This window comes from Engraulis encrasicolus, chromosome 17 (genome assembly GCF_034702125.1).
Source record: "Engraulis encrasicolus isolate BLACKSEA-1 chromosome 17, IST_EnEncr_1.0, whole genome shotgun sequence".
NCBI lineage: Eukaryota > Metazoa > Chordata > Actinopteri > Clupeiformes > Engraulidae > Engraulis > Engraulis encrasicolus.
This window is the reverse complement of record NC_085873.1, coordinates 53,713,594-53,731,351: the sequence shown is the minus strand read 5'-3', so window position 1 is coordinate 53,731,351 and position 17,758 is coordinate 53,713,594. Positions and strand designations below refer to the sequence as shown.

The window sequence follows — 17,758 nt, the reverse complement described above, 5'->3', positions numbered from 1 at the left end:
CATAGGTAAGGACACTTGCCATGACAGACTGGTAAAACATCAGCAGGAGCCTGTTGCAGACGTTGAAGGATCTGAGCTTCCTTAGGAAGTAAAGCCTGCTCTGTCCTTTCTTGTACAGAGCATCTGAATTAGCAGCCCAGTCCAGTTTGTTGTCCAGGTGTACACCTAGGTACTTGTAGGTGTCAACTGTCTCCACTGCCTCTCCCTCAATAGAGACAGGCACCAGTGGCGGGGAGGTCCTTCTGAAGTCGACCACCATCTCCTTTGTTTTGGTGGCATTCAGCTGTAGCTGATTATCCTGGCACCATCTGACAAAGTTCTCCACCAGTTCCCTGTACTCTCCTTCCTGTCCATCCTTGATGCATGCCACAATAGCAGTGTCATCAGAGAACTTCTGCATGTGACAGGTCTCTGTGTTGTAGCTGAAGTCGGAGGTGTACAGGGTGAACAAAACAGGGGAGAGCACCGTCCCTTGTGGCGCGCCCGTGTTACTGACTACAGTCTGGGATGTATGGTCGCCGAGCCTGACGAACTGGGGCCTCCCAGTGAGGTAGTCAGATATCCATGCCACCAGTCCTGTTTCCACTCCCATTCGCAGCAGTTTGTCCTTCAGCATGAGTGGCTGGATGGTGTTAAAGGCACTTGAGAAATCAAAGAACATGATTCTCACAGCCATGTCTCTCTTGTCCAGGTGAGAATGCACCCTGTGTAGCAGATACAGGATAGCATCCTCAACTCCCACACTCTCCTGATAGGCAAACTGCAGGGGATCAAGGGCATGTTGGACCTGGGGCTTCAGTAAGTTGGTCAACAGCACACGTTCAAAAGTCTTCATTATGTGTGAGGTGAGGGCAACTGGTCTGAAATCGTTCAGCTCTTTGGGATGTGGCTTTTTGGGAACTGGGATGAGACAGGATGTCTTCCACTGTGTAGGGACTTTTCCCTCCTCTAGGCTTCTGTTGAAAATGAACTGTAGTGGCCGGCCTAGCTCCTCAGCACAGGTTTTCAGTAATTTGGCACAGACACCATCAGGGCCAGATGCCTTAACATTGAGCCTCTTAACTGTGCTTGTGACCTGTTCAGTTGTGACATTGGGAGGTTGCTGGTTTTGCAGGGGTGGGGGTTTGTGTATTGAATGTGTTCTATCTTCTCCAGGTGATACTGTGCTGGTGGGGGCTGGTTCAGAGGTGAGATTTGGGGGAGGGTAGAATGGTGAGAGTTCTTCCGGCTGATGGTTCATCAAGGGGGGAGGCGAGTTCACAGGGGGTGGGGTCGTTGCTGTTGAGCATTCAGAGGTGGTCCGGGGGGAGGAGAGCCCCTGGCAGGGTCAAAGTGTGATGGAGGAGGGGGTGCTGTGCTGGGAGTGAAGTTGTCCGTGGTAGGTGTGTAGGGTGATCCAGAGGAGTTAATGTCTGTCCCCTTGCTGGTAGCATTCACAATGGCAGGACAATTAAACCGATTGTAGAAGCTATTAAGATCGTCTGCCCTGTGCCAGCAGAGCAGAGCACACAGCTAGGATTACAGAGTCTCCAACTCAGGGGAGTGTGTGAGAGCATGGTGTGTATGTGTGAGTGTGAGAATGGTGTGTGTGTGTGAGTATGTGTGTATGGGGGAGTGTGAGTGTGAGTATGTGTGTGTACAGAATCCTATTCCGCTGCGGCTCCTATAAAGGGGCTTTTCAGTAATCGTTTTAGACAGGCCTCTGTCCCGCTGTGTGCCCTGCCCACCCCCACCTCTGCTCCGCCATATTGGCTTGACTAATTCACTTAGCGACAATTACACCTGGCCCAGGAGAAATGGAAATAAATATAGCCCATGAAAAATATTATTGGAAATGTTCACCTTCTCCCTATCTTTGTAATATTTCCCTGTTCCTCCTCTTGGTAGGACATGGCCTATCATGGAGCAGTAATATTTCCCTGTTCCTCCTCTTGGTAGGACATGGCCTATCATGGAGCAGTAATATTTCCCTGTTCCTCCTCTTGGTAGGACATGGCCTATCATGGAGCAGTAATATTTCCCTGCTCCTCCTCTTGGTAGGACATGGCATATGGAGCAGTAATATTTCCCTGCTCCTCCTCTTGGTAGGACATGGCATATGGAGCAGTAATATTTCTCTCAGGGACAGGTGCACTGGATGGAAACACACTATACCATTAGCCCGGAGTTAAGCGTATCATCTATATACGCGTGCTCACAACAGCAGAAAATTGAGTGAGATGTGCTGAGAGGAGGCTCTGCCTGCTGCAGAGAGAGAGAGAGAGAGAGAGAGAGAGAGAGAGAGAGTAAAAGAGAGAGAGAGAGAGAGAGAGAGAGAGAGTAAAAGAGAAAGAGAGAGTGTCTCTGTGTGTGGTTTAGTCATGGGCTGTTGGAGCCATGTGGAGCTGTAGGATATCAGCTGCATGCTGGGGTGAATGAGAATTCCTAGTCATGTCTACACACATGTACGTAGATGTGTATTGGAGATTCCATAGGTATATATTATATACAGTTACACCCCTAGATGTGTAATGGAGATTCCATCGGTATATATTATATACAGTTACACCCCCAGTAGATGTGTAATGGAGATTCCGTAGGTATATATTATATACAGTTACACCCCTAGATGTGTAATGGAGACTCCATCGGTATATATTATATACAGTTACACCCCTAGTAGATGTGTAATGGAGATTCCGTAGGTATATATTATGTAAGGGTTAACGTTCGGCGAGAAGGTCGCTACCGTGGAATAGCAGCACGACAGAGAGAATCTTTAGACCCCGTCGCGGAGCGGAGGGGTCTTGTTCTCTCTGAAGTGCTGCTATTCCACAAAGCGACCGACTCGCCGAAAGTTAACCCGCTTATTATATGGATATACTTACATGATTCACACATGGCGGGGACATTTCTTTAGGCCTGGATGCTGGACGGCTTGACAGGCTGGTGAGGAAAGCAGGGTCTGTTGTCGGCACAGAACTGGACGTCCTCACAACCACTGCTGACAAGAGGACACTTAGCAGATTGGACTCTATTTTGGACAACTACGAGCACCCCCTGTACCCAGTCCTCAACAACCAGAGAAGCCTGTTCAGCTACAGACTGCGCGCCATCTCCTGCAAGACAGACAGGCTGCGGAAGTCATTTGTACCCAGGGCCATCCAGCTTTTCAACATTGCACAGAAGGACACACAAAGAGAGATTGTCATAGGGGACTGGACTGCATAACAAATCCCACTCCTGCACATTTTATTTACCTGGACTCTTAACCCTTTACCCTTCGACTCATCTTCACTGGACAGTGCAGTCACTGGACAATGCACAGCTGCTTGTGTGTGTGTGTGTGTGTGTGTGTGTGTGTGTGTGTGTGTGTGTGTGTGTGTGTGTGTGTGTGTGTGTGTGTGTGTGTGTGTGTGTGTGTGTGTGTGTGTGTGTGTGTGTGTGTGTAGAGACACAGTTGGCGACTTGTGTTACCCCCTGGACTACTGATACTCCTGGACACTTTGTTTTTTTGGCCACCCAGCACAGGTGACACTATGTACACTTTATTTTTGGTGTGTGTGTGTGTGTGTGTGTGTGTGTGTGTGTGTGTGTGTGTGTGTGTGTGTGTGTGTGTGTGTGTGTGTGTGTGTAGTGAGACAGGGGGGCGACTTGTGTTACACACTCCCCCCCCCCCATCTCATCTCTTTTTCCAAGGAATACAATGGACATTGTACTAGGCAGAGAGACTATGGACACTCCTGGACACTTTATGGCCACTTTGTGTTGGCTTCTATGTGCCACTCAGCTAAGGCACATGTGAACACTGTGGACACTTTACACTTTATTTTTGGTGTGTGTGTGTGTGTGTGTGTGTGTGTGTGTGTGTGTGTGAGTGTGTGTGAGAGAGAGAGAGAGAGAGAGAGAGAGAGAGAGAGAGAGAGAGAGAGAGAGAGAGAGAGAGAGAGAGAGTGTGTGAGAGATGCCTTGGCAAATATATGTAACAGTGAGCTATATATGATGATTATTTTATGTGTAATATGTGTGTTACGTCTTGTGAGCAATGTCTTCATTTATGTATGTGTGTATGCTACTTGACACCTTAATTTCCCCCTGGGATCAATAAAAGATACTCTACTCTACTCTACTCTACTCTATTTAATGTTAAGATTGTTGCTGCGCAAAACAAAACAGTGCCGTTGTGGAACACCGCTATCTACACAACAGCTAGGTAGCCAGGACAACAGGTGTTGCCTATCACAGCAGCTGATTAGAGTCTTGTTGAAAAGTCGCTTTAGCAGTGAAAAGTCTTGTTGCCATTGACAGCGGTCTGTTATAGACCAACCCGTCCGTTATCGAAAATTATTATATGGTTGTGACGTCATCTGTCGAATGCTCCATTCATTTCAACGGTGCTCCCCAACGTTCGGACGTCTGTTATTTTTCGATAACGGACGGGTTGGTCTATAACAGACCGCTGTCAATGGCAACAAGACTTTTCACTGCTAAAGCGACTTTTCAACAAGACTCTAATCAGCTGCTGTGATAGACAGCACCCGTTGTCCTGGCTACCGCTGTCAATGGCAACAAGACGTTCACTGCTAAAGCCACTGGCTTGTATACAAGTCAGTGGCTAAAGCGAATGTTTCATATCACTCCGCAGGGGGTCCGGTCTTTTGTCACTCTAATCAGCTGCTGTGATAGACAACATCTGTTGTCCTGGCTAGCCTACCTAGCTGTTGCCTAGCGGTGTTCCACAACGGCACTGTTTTGTTTTGCGCAGCAACAATCTTAACATTAAATAGGTCTAAAGAAATGTCCCCGCATGTGTGAATCATTTAAGTATATCCATATAATAAGCGGGTTAACTTTCGGCGAGTCGGTCGCTTTGTGGAATAGCAGCACTTCAGAGAGAACAAGACCCCTCCGCTCCGCGTCAGGGTCTAAAGATTCTCTCTGTCGTGCTGCTATTCCACGGTAGCGACCTTCTCGCCGAACATTAACCCTTACATAACAGACGTGCGAACGTTGGGGAGCCCCGCTGAAATGAATGGAGCATTCGACCGATGACGTCACAACCATATGATAAGTAAGGGTTAACGTTCGGCGAGAAGGTCGCTACCGTGGAATAGCAGCACGACAGAGAGAATCTTTAGACCCCGACGCGGACCGGAGGGGTCTTGTTCTCTCTGAAGTGCTGCTATTCCACAAAGCGACCGACTCGCCGAAAGTTAACCCGCTTATTATATGGATATACTTAAATGATTCACACATGGCGGGGACATTTCTTTAGGCCTATTTAATGTTAAGTCTATTATAGTTTTTAATGTCAAAAGATTGTTGCTGCGCAAAACAAAACAGTGCCGTTGTGGAACACCGCTAGGCAACAGCTAGGTAGCCAGGACAACAGGTGTTCTCTATCACAGCAGCTGATTAGAGTCTTGTTGAAAAGTCGCTTTAGCAGTGAAAAGTCTTGTTGCCATTGACAGCGGTCTGTTATAGACCAACCCGTCCGTTATCGAAAAATAACAGACGTGCGAACGTTGGGGAGCCCCGTTGAAATGAATGGAGCATTCGACCGATGACGTCCACACCATATAATAAATACAGTTACACCCCTAGTAGATGTGTAATGGAGATTCCATAGGTATATATTATATACAGTTACACCCCTAGTAGATGTGTAATGGAGATTCCATAGGTACATATTGCTCAATGGTCATCAACGCCTAATGTAAAACAGGCTGTGATATGCCATTGCAGACTGCACTCCACATTTAGAAGACATTATGAAGCCACATACATGTATATGCAGCACATTTGTGTATTATTACTGAGATCTATGTATGCCTCTAGGGCTTTAGAAACCATACATGTTATCTTAATGTGCAGTGGTATATGACAAGACAGTAGACATGTCTTGGGAGCTGTAAGCTGTTCCTTTGCTGCAGATGACAAATCATTGGTTGTCAGTAGTTGTATACACGATTACAGGGCAGCCACGGCTCAATGGTTAGAGCGCTGGTCTTTAGATCAGAGGGTTGCAGGTTTTACCAGCGCCTTCATCCATGGCTGAAGTACCCTTGAGCAAGGCACCTCCAGGGCATGTAACCAATTCCCTGTTCCTAAATAGCTATAAGTCGCTTTGGTTTAAAAAGCGTCTCAATGTGTAATGTAATGTCATGTAGCATACTTGCCTGTCTTTGTGTCTCCCATGTTTGCTCTCTGGCCCTGTCCTGTAATCTCAGGCTTGGATTGAGTCAGCATTGAAATAAGCTTTGCTTGTCTGCATTGAGTCAGTACTATTGTTGAAATAAGCTTTGCTTTGTGCATTGAAATTCAAGCGTTTCCTGTCAGCATTTTGAAAATCATCATATTGGCAAATGAACTAATGCAGGAAGAGGAGCCTTAAAATTTTCATGTTGGCTGTTTTCTGAGGCTAATGACAAAGATAACTAGTTCAGTAACTTCCAAAATGTGTTCCTCAAATGCCTGATTTAAATATTTCATGGACGGGGAACCGACCTAATCAAAAAATGAGGACACACACACACACACACACACACGCCAGCAGAATTTAAACAGCTGCTGCAGCATCCACCGTGAAACTCCATAAGTAGAAGCAGTGGCAACGGCCAATCAGAAAAGTCTTCACACTCCTCCTTCCTGAAGCTAATTTTCCTCTGTAGTACTTCCTGATCAGATTCAGCACTTATTGAAATCAGGCGGAAGGACTGCGGGCAGGCTGGCTGTGACCAGGGAAGAAGACCGGGGGGCAGCAAAGGGGTCAGTTGTCCTGTGCCCAGGGAGAGAGGGAGCCCAGAATTGGGTTTGCATTACATCGTGTGTATTTGGAGGGGGGCCCTCTCAGATGAGTTTGTCCTGGTACTGACCAAAGCTGTCAGCAGTCATGGCTGTGACTACGATGCATTTCTGCTCACACGAATCACAGAAGTCTAAGAACAGCATCCCCCAGACCCTTAAACACTCCACCACTCCCCATCTCTCCCACCACCACCAGCAGCAGCAGCCCATCTCCCCCCTCCCACCACCACCACACCTCTCCCACCACCACCACCACCACCACCCCCACCACCCCCTGCTAATCAGAGCTCTCTACAGATGTTATGTTAAACTCCCATATGGTCCTCAGATAATGTTTGCCTTTGCCTGGAGAGGGACTTAATTCCTCTTTATTATATGGTTGTGACGTCATCTGTCGAATGCTCCATTCATTTCAACGGGGCTCCCCAACGTTCGGACGTCTGTTATTTTTCGATAACGGACGGGTTGGTCTATAACAGACCGCTGTCAATGGCAACAAGACTTTTCACTGCTAAAGCGACTTTTCAACAAGACTCTAATCAGCTTCTGTGATAGACAGCACCCGTTGTCCTGGCTACCGCTGTCAATGGCAACAAGACGTTCACTGCTAAAGCCACTGGCTTGTATACAAGTCAGTGGCTAAAGCGAATGTTTCATATCACTCCGCAGGGGGTCCGGTCTTTTGTCACTCTAAAGATTCTCTCTGTCGTACTGCTATTCCACGGTAGCGACCTTCTCGCCAAACGTTAACCCTTACTTATTTCCTGGGCTTGACAGCAGCTGATGAGCTATGTTGGACGCTGCTTACTGGCAGCACTCTCCATTGCACAACTGGCATGCACTGCACTGACCCCCGCGTGCCATCTCTTCAGTGTGATTGGCTGAATTACAATCAGCACTTCCTGTACCACTGTATGATCAAGGAGTGATTGAAGTTTGTGTGGAGTATTAGAGGTCTCTGCTTCTGGTGGTCAATGCGGTTCAAAGGTAGAAATCTACATCTTTATGACGGTCCAGCTCTCCCATTTATATTTTATTTTAGCGCAAGGACAAAGTCCATCAATATAATGTGAATTTAAAGTGCATGTTTAGTACCAAACACCTGTGTGGACTCTGCACGTTGTGTTGAATATCAAGAGCAATATATTCTCATGGGGCAATATGGGAACAGCAGTGAATCCCATTGTATTTGTATTCTATCAGCCATAATGGGAAGGTTATGCATTTGGGTTTATTCTTCCCCCATTTTCATGAGGAAGCAGTGAGTCAACACCTACAGGGGTTATGGATTTCCTCATGTGAATCAGACTGCTTCTGAGAGAATGCCTTTCTTGAAATATACCCTCTTTTCCTGCTGCCTTTGTGAAATCAGTCTTTGTACGGTTTATTAATGTGCAGATGTAAGTCATTACGTATATGTGGGTGCATATATATATATCATAGTGCAGTAGTGCATGCAACATAAATTATTTAGCTATTTATGAACTTTTAACTGACGCACATTTCAAAGGTCTAAGGCATCAATTTACATTTACATGCAAGATTTCCACTGCAGAAGTGGCCTGAAATGAGGATGCCTTGCTCATATAAAAGGTGGAACACGTCCAACATTTGGCTCCATTTCTGACTGTAGGGCTGACAAAGTAGTGCTGTGCATATGCTGTAAAATCGCCCATCCTGCCCAACCATAAGAGCCCTTAATCAAGGCTGCAGGGCCTGAACCAGAAGTGTCAATCAGGTGAACTTCACTGGTCCAGAGGGACTCTGAGCTTCAACCCGGTGTAAAGTTTAAACTTTGATGTGGAAAAAGTCTTCCTTTTTTTGGTGAGGAAAAAAGGGCAAGTGCATTGTCAGGATCCTTTGGTGTTGCAGTATACTACACTGAATTACTTACAGAAGAACAATGAATGTCTGATTGAAAATGTTTGCAGCTGTATCTGATCAGATTTTCTCGAAATTTCCCCAGTGTGTTTAAATGGAACATTTAGCCAATTCTCTTCTTATATCTGCAAGTATTTTATCAGATTGAGGCTGTGTATGCAGAGGTGATGTTGTAATTTCAGCATCAGCAACCCTGAGTGCTTATCCAGTAGTCCCACTCCTTCCTCCTCCTGTTAGGGACTTCCTGAGAGCCTGAGGAAGTTAATGAAAGTGTGACTAATGAGCTTGTTTCATTAGCCCATGTGCTTAACACCAGCGGCACACTTAAAGGTTACTGTGCTGCATGTTTTGAGTCTTCTTCAGCTGATAAAGTACTCCAGTAGATATCCTGGCTGAGTGCCGCCCCATCTCTTGTGAACCCCTTGGTGACACTTATCAAAGCTGTCTGCCTGTATTGCTGACACAAGCCATCGCTATTTGAGCATCGATCTTGAGAATTTTTAAGAGACATTTGACAGCGTTTAACCCTGGACCGAAGGGTTTCATTGACTCACTGTCTTCCCGTCTGAGTGGCAGTTGATAGCACTACTACTACTTGGTCTGAGTGGCAGTTGATAGCACTACTACTACTTGGTCTGAGTGGCAGTTGATAGCACTACTACTACTTGGTCTGAGTGGCAGTTGATAGCACTACTACTACTTGGTGAAGTGATTGTAGAGTGCTGTCTGAGCAGAAGGACGGTGAGGTTTTTGGAAGAAATTTGAAGAATTATGATGAGATGATGATGCCATACCTGCTGCTGTCGAACAGAGAAGAGGGGAGAAAACTATAAACAATTATGAACAATTCTAAATAAGTAATAAATAAGATTAATAATGAAAGGCGTATGTGAAGGTGTGCAAATGGATATTAAGCAGTCTCGCAGTCCTTCATATTCTTCTCCTCTCTCATCCGTATCTTTCTCTGTCTCTCTCTCTCTCTCTCTCTCTCTCTCTCTCTCTCTCTCTCTCTCTCTCTCTCTCTCGCTCTCCTCTCCCATCACATTAAGTGGAGTGCCGGCCTCGTTAGAGTTAGCGTAGCAGGCTAATGTGTTCCTGCTGCTGGCGTCGTCAGAGAGGTGATTAACTTTATCATCTGTGTCTTATCCACTCTCCCTCTGCGAGCCGCGCCGCACTACACTATGCCGCTCCTGGCTACGTACCACACAGTGCAGAAGGTGAGATGCGTGTGGAGATGAGCGCCTGGTGTAATGGTTAATAAGGGGGGTTTACGACCAGCCGCGGCAGCCTCGTGAGCAGAGCCCCTATTGTATGAGGGTGAGGGGAATTAGAATAATATATTTTGCCCCCTCGTTGGTGAGGAAATTACGGCTTCTATTCTCCCAATGAGAGGCGGACATTAAGTTTTACAATGGCGGCGTTAGCACTCGATGCCACCTGACAGGGCCCCTGGCAGTCAGGCAGGCAGATTGTGAAACAGCACAGCACACCTTCACCAGTGTTAAAAAGCTGTAACAAGTAACAAGACAAGACGTATAAAGGGCTGTTCTCTTATCTTCCAGAGTCTTCTTCACCTTCACCAGTGTTAAAAAGCTGTAACAAGTAACAAGACAAGACGTGTAAAGGGCTGTTCTCTTATCTTCCAGGGTCTTCTTGAGGGCCATCAATCAGTATGCCACGGTGCTGAACAAGAAGTTCCTGGACCAGACCAACTTCGAGCTCCAGGTAAGAAATCCTTCAATCTTTCAGAGCTGAGGGGGAGGGGTGATGGATGGGAGGGGTTGGGGGGGGGTTGTCTCTCAATGTGCTAAGGCACCGCACCATGACATCCTCTGTTCTCCACCAGCCGTCAAGTTCAGCTTTTGTAGTGTAATGACAAGTCCCCACCATCACTGGACACATCACAGCCAAGCTCCTGTACCTTCAAACCTACATGGTCCTGAGTGGCATATTGCACAGTCCCCATATTGCACAGTCCCCATATTGCACAGTCCCCATATTGCACAGTCCCCATATTGCACAGTCCCCATATTGCACAGTCCCCATATTGCACAGTCCCCATATTGCACAGTGTCCTGGAGTGGCATATTGCACAGTCCCCATATTGCACAGTCCCCATATTGCACAGTCCCCATATTGCACAGTCCCCATATTGCACAGTCCCCATATTGCACAGTGTCCTGAGTGGCATATTGCATTTCCATGCTGTAAAGGCAGGAGTACTGTACACACAGATGATGCCATTGACAGATGGTGTGAATGTGTTGGCTGTTGATAATGAACATGTCAGTGTAATAAAGCGATCTTTCCTTTATGACCTGCGAAGTGAGAACTTGCACGTCACGGCCTATTGCTGTTTCATTTCACGGGCCATTAATATGGGTGCCTGACGGGCGAGGAGTGACACCCCTCTGTTTTTGGTTACCTCTGGCAGGGAAGCAGTGGTGGCGTGGGGAGGTGGGGGGAGTAGAGAGATGCAAAGCACAGACCATATAGTGGCAATATATGTAAGGTCTCCATTCTTACTGCCACCTTTCCAACAGTACACACACACACACACACACACACACACACACACACACACACACACACACACACACACACACACACACACACACACACACACACACACACACACACACACACACACACACACACGGAACGAGAGAGAGAAATTAAGAGATAAATAGATAAAGATACCTGTAGCTTAGCTGTATCATCAATCTCTGGAGGAGGTCTTAGCTATATACTGTATAACTATGATGTATGTATGTGTACGCAGGCCTGTTGTGGAGTAGAGTAGAGAGCAGTTTATTATTTAGATAAAGAATAAAGAGAGCTTAGCTGTATTGTGATTGTGTGTAATATCTGGAGGAGGTAGTAGCTACAGTATATATATAACTATGATGTATACGGTACGCAGGCCTGTTGTGGAGTAGAGTAGAGAGCAGTTTATTATTAGTCCATTCACCAGGATCTGCTCCACATCGGCTGTATTTGTCCCATGTGCAGTGCAGTGCAGTGCTGTGTGTTTAATCATGCCCAACAGTATTGAACACTCCAGCTGAAAATATCAGGGAGGGAAAATATGTCTTTTGCCGTCGTCACAATGGTAATGGCCCCTGTACTGTGAGGAGTAATTGAATGGGCCTTGAGAGACTCGTGGCGGAGCAAACAGAGCCGGGGCCTCTCCATCATATGTTGCCGGGCGCCACAAGCCCCCTTAATCACCCTGTATGTGCCTCTCGTATCGTAAACCGCTCACTCATAAGGGGCACCATCACCTATTCAGTGTAGTGCAGGTGGTAGAGGCCATGCCCACTATAGATCACTAGCTGAGGCATTTCTGTGTGACACTACTGTACCTTGTTGAACGTCTAACCCCATACAGTAGCTCTAAGATTTTCTCTATTGAGTCATGTGTCCTAGAACTGAGTGTCCGTGCCCTGTGTAAGATTGAGGTTCCAGATTCGAAGCCCTGCCTCATCTCCTCAGTCCATGGCTGAAGTGTCCTTGACCTAAAGCTACGTTCACATACAATGCTCACCTACTCGCCACTCGCTCATGGAACCTTCGCTAAACGTTCCCGCGGCTTTAACTGCCAATGCAAATGTGAGAAGTACCGAACTCTGCATTCCAATTGGTTACTCGCTAACTCGCCTCTCTCGAAGTTAAAATATTTTCAACTCGGAACCAGCCCGCATCGCTTGTACACTCCTCGCCTGCTCACCAACTCACTTCGCCGGAACACATGGACGTCGTATTGGGCCCTGCCGTGGCCAAACGGTAGGGCACTCGTCTACCATGCGGCTGACCCGGGTTCGATTCCCGGCCCGGGTCCTTTGCCGGCCCTTCCCCCTCTCTCTCTCTCCCCACTCACTTCCTGTCACCACCTTCACCGTCGTATCATGAATAAAGTTAAAAAAAGACCAAAGCAAAAGACATCATATTGACTTAACTCGCTGAGCAAGTAACTAGCAGCGACGTGTGAATGAGGCTTAAACTTAACCTTAGAGAGATGCAGCTGAGAGGAGGCAGAACGGGCGTTGTTAGGAGGCAAATGATGAGGTCAATTGGGCGTTTTTTTTTTTCAAAAAAGGTTGTGAACCTCTGCTCTGTAATAACTGTCGGTCACTTCAAACATAAGCTAAGTATATTACTGTAATGTAATTATGTAATGTTATATAATGTAATGCAATGATTGTGTGTCCTCCTTGTCCTCTTCAGCTGTGGAATAATTTCTTCCACTTGGCGGTGGCCTTATGTAATGTTATATTATGTAATGTAATGTAATATTATATTATGTAATGTAATGTAATGTCCTCCTTGTCTTCTTCAGTTGTGGAATAATTACTTCCACTTGGCGGTGGCTTTCCTGACCCAGGAGTCTCTGCAGCTGGAGAACTTCTCCAGCGACAAACGGGCCAAGATCTTCCACAAGTGAGTTAACCGCCTGCACCCCCACAGCACACCACCACTAAAGCTAGATTCAACATAGTTGACATAATAACAGGACCACACTGCAAGAAGTCAGGGGGGCAGGGTGTTCATAGATCTGCCTTCAAGATCTTCCACAAGTGAGTTAACAGCATGCACCTCCGCAGCACATCACCACTGTTAAGTGTCTCCTCTCTGCATGTGAAGGCTAATTCACAGCCCAGCCAACACGTGTCCCTCGACAATTCATAATGCAAAATAGACAGTGTTTCTGTCGAGGATGTGCCAGAGCTCGTTGCATTAAACATTAAAAAAATGAAGTAGTGCTGGTGTTGATGCATACTCTACATACTGATGTGCAATTAAAAGTTTGAATTGGCATAGACTGTGTTTTTGCTGATGCATATCAATGAATGTCTGCAATTACTGCATATAGCTGCAGCAACAGTGGCTTGAAAATTCACACTCACATCCACAAGTACACATAATCTTGCACCTAATACAGTTGAGGACGATATTATTAGCCCCCCTCCTGAAATTAGACATATCTCTTCATTGATCATTGAGAATGATCATTATTAATAAATGTGTGTTATTCTGGAAACAAATACACCATGGAGATAGTATCCAATAAGTTAAATTTGGACTTTTCCATTTTCACAATGAGTTTAAACAAAAAAGTCTAAAAATGGCAAGGACAAAATTATTAGCCCCCTTATCATTAATAGTCAATACAGTGCCATTTATGAACAAAAATTGACACCAGGCACTTTGATTAGTTGTTAACTATGTTGGCACATGTCCTACCAGGGATTTTTCATCGCAAATAGTTAAGCTGGTCCAAATGGCATGGATGTTGAGGATGGACATTCATTTTCAGCACTCTTCAAACACTATCTAAAGGATTGAGGTCTGAACCACTCCATGACCATGGTTTTAGTATCCTTGAAGAACATTTGAACTATTTTGGATGCAAGTTTTGGTTTATTATCTTATTGAAAGATCCAGTGAAGATCTTAGCTCCCTCTATGAGCATATTTTTGCAAGGTCACTTTCCACATTCTATCATAATTTTCAGTTTTTATGGTGCCGTACACCCAAACAAGGTTTCCTGTGGCTGAGACTGCCACAGAATGATGCATCCACCACCATGTTTAATTGTGGAAACCATCTTATAACGATTCAAGGACTATCCCTTTCTTCACCTGACAGAAGCAGAATTCATGCATCCATGCAGGTGCAATTGAATATCATCAGATGAAAGCAGAGACATTCAAAACTCATTTTTGACTTTCAAATGTTCACAGGCAAAGCTCAATAACACTCTGATATGCACTGCCTTTAGTAAAGGGGTTCTTCTATGATGATGGTCCCAAAGCCCAATATGATGACAAGCCCTAACAACTGTCTTTCTCTTTGGGGGAAAAAAACTCCAGGTGAGGCCAGGTCAATAACAATCATCTAAGCAGGTGTCCAATGCTTCTTTGGTCTAATGAGGCTAAGCAGTTTCCACAGTTACACATAGTGGTGGGGCATTAGGTTTAGTCTGTTATTCAGCCTCAGACACAGGGAGTCTGGGTCTGAATATGGATTGCTGGGTCTTCCAACAACATTGTAACCCAAAGCATGCATTTAGATTAGTTCAGAGGTTCTTGAAGGACACTAAAACCAAGATATTGGAATCACCCGCTCATAGTCCAGTCCTCAATCCCACTGAGAGTCTGTGGTTAATGTCTATGCTCAGCATCCATGCGATTTGGACCAGCTAGAACACTTTGCAGTGCAGAAATTGGCCAAAATCCCTAGTGGGGCATGTGCCAACCTAGGTAGCAACTTATCAGAGCCTGTTGTCAGTTTTGGTTCATAAATGGCGCCATATTGACTTTTAATGATCAGGGGGCTAATAATTTTGTCCTTGTCATGTTTGCCCTTTTTTGTTTAAACTCATCGTAACAATAGAAAAATCCAAATTCAACTCATTGAACATTATCTCCACCAGTGTATTTGTTTCCAGAATAACAGAAACGGTTAATAATGGTCATTCTTACAGAGAAATCAAGAGAAATGTCTAATTTCAGGAGGGGGGGTAATAATATCGTCCTCAACTGTATATCTTTGCTTATACAGTTGGGGCAATGAGATGATGCAACCATTTTTTTGGAGATAACTGTAAAAATATTGGTGGTGTTGCTCTCTCCTTTGTATGGTGTAATCCAAGCATGAACGTGCAATTACTTATCAAATTTTGAAGAGCTACACTATTACCAAATTTGCTTCTTGTACACAGTCCCCATGTGGGTTTTCAATAACTATAGAAATGTGGATTTATTTTGCAAATCTTATTGCAAGGAGGAGGCCTCAAGCCGAGTCAGGGAACAATCCACCTACATGCAAAACATGGAAAAGAAAACCTAAACCAAGAGACAGTTGAACTATAGTGAACGTTGGACCGTCTGCCCTTTTGGCGAGAACTGAAAGAGGCTAAAAACACTAGCAGGCATGAATCATAATGTTGGATTTAAGTCGATCCAAGAGCCGCCAGCATAGAAATGGAGGAAGGACATTTTGCCTGCTGTTCCAGTCATTTTCCCCAGTGAAAAAATAACTTTTTTGTTCCAGACAAAAAGAAAAGTTATTTCATGATCAACCACTGGGACACGTTTTTTTTATTTTGCATTACATTATATTACATTACATTGCATTTGGCAGACGCTTTTTAACCGACTTACAATCGAGGACATAAGCATAGTAGCCACCTCTTTGTGCAAGCGTGTCATCTGGACTGTGGACTGGACATTACTGAACTGAGATGGCAAATGATGTCACATAAGTAAGAGAGAGTGCATACAGTACTTTGTTCTTGTGTTTATATTGGAGATTAAGCTCTTCTCTTCACCTCCAAATATTAGTACAGAGCTCAGCCTGTGTGATCCTGTCTGTCATCGCCTCCTCCGCAGCCCTGTGATATGTTTGCCAAGTCAACAGAAAATGGCCGCCTCAAAGCCTGTCAACTTCTTTACAGAAGGAAGATACACCACACTCTTGTCCATCCAATGCTGAATTTTATTAAACAAACAACGTTTTGGCCAGTGTGGACAGACTTTCTCGTCCAGAAATAGTGTACAGAGCCATAGACCCTCTCTGGGGGTTATCATGAACCTGTCTCAATATCTGCCTCCATCCACCTCGAGATGCGGTCGGTTTGCCTGGTTAACACCAGACCTAATCACAAGTGAGATTAGGTCTGGGGAGTTGCCTATTGTAAATTCCATAGGGGCCGGAATACTTGGCTATTATGACACACTGCCCTGCTCTCTGATTGGGCCAATGAGAGTAAATAGAATTGGGCAGAGAAACTGTTAAGGTCGGAATGCTTGGCCATTATGACACATGTACCATGATCTTGTACGTTATGAGTCATCCTCGCCATACTGTCTTTCAGATCGAAACGATTGTGTAGAACTAAAGGCAGTATGGGAGTTCCCAGGCTAGCGGTCGGTGCCACCTGACTCTATTTTTACTCCCCTTTGAAACACAATCCTGTCATTAAAACTCAGGAGGCGAGTATGAGGTGAGGTGGGGAGCAGGTGGGAGGGAGGCCATTTCACTTTATAAACAACACCCCCCCCCACACACACACTCCCCGCTCACCCCCCATCCCTCACCTTTTTATATTTGTTTCTCCACACTAACTGCCATAGTCATATCGCCTCGCTGCTGCATTGATGCATTTCTCTCAGACTTCTTCCATACTGCCTTCTCGTCTGTCGTCTTACTCAATCTCTCTCGCTCTCACTCTTGCTCTCTCTCTCTCTCTCTCTGACACACACACACACACACACACACACACACACACACACACACACACACACACACACACACACACACACACACACACACACACACACACACACACACACACACACACACACACACACACACACACACACACACACACACCACCTCCACACCCCCAAGAACCTCTTTCTTATCTTCCCCTGACAGACAGTCAGGTGTATAGCGTGTGTAGGTGAGCAGCCTGTCATTTGAGCGGCCTCATGCTCCAGAGATAATGCAAGCAGACCCAGATCTGATTGACTGCATCACATTTGCATTTAGTTAGTGTGTGTGGGAGCAGGTGCCACTACTGACTCCAGGACAGTCGATTTTCCACCACCACCAGCCCCTCCTTCTCCTCTCAGACTTAACTGACTCTAGAGAAGAGAGAGTGAGTGTAGACTTAACTGACTCTAGAGAAGAGAGAGAGTGTAGACTTAACTGACTCTAGAGAAGAGAGAGTGAGTGTAGACTTAACTGACTCTAGAGAAGAGCGAGCGTGTCCTCAAACAGCACTGTGGTGTGGTACACTAACACTTGCCAGGTTTTGTCACCCATGTCCAGTGAACAAACAGCCGTGGGCAATGTGATGTGTGTGGCGGACTTTGGTGTCCCAGTGTGGGTTGTGGTTGTGGTTGTGGTGCTGGTTGTGTGTGAAAGGGTAGGGGGAGGGTCGATGTCCCTTGGAGGCCTTCTCTCTTTTCCCTGTGCTGCTCCCCCAACCTGCCTCTGATGTGTGCTGCCTCTCTCTAAATCTGCCCCATGTGAGGGTAACTGATGTGTGCTGTTCTTTAAATCTGCCCCATGTGAGGGTAAC

The 17,758-nt window shown here is 45.7% G+C and overlaps 1 protein-coding gene across 1 annotated transcript in view; it reads left to right on the top strand.

Moving 5' to 3' along the window:
• LOC134467115 (dedicator of cytokinesis protein 1-like) overlaps positions 1-17,758 on the top strand; it is a 551,248-nt gene that overhangs the window by 463,850 nt on the left and 69,640 nt on the right. Inside the window, exons 30-31 of the mRNA XM_063221037.1 lie at positions 10,314-10,392; positions 13,007-13,107. Coding sequence (XP_063077107.1) covers positions 10,314-10,392; positions 13,007-13,107 — 180 coding nt within the window. The remainder of the gene's footprint in view (positions 1-10,313; positions 10,393-13,006; positions 13,108-17,758) is intronic.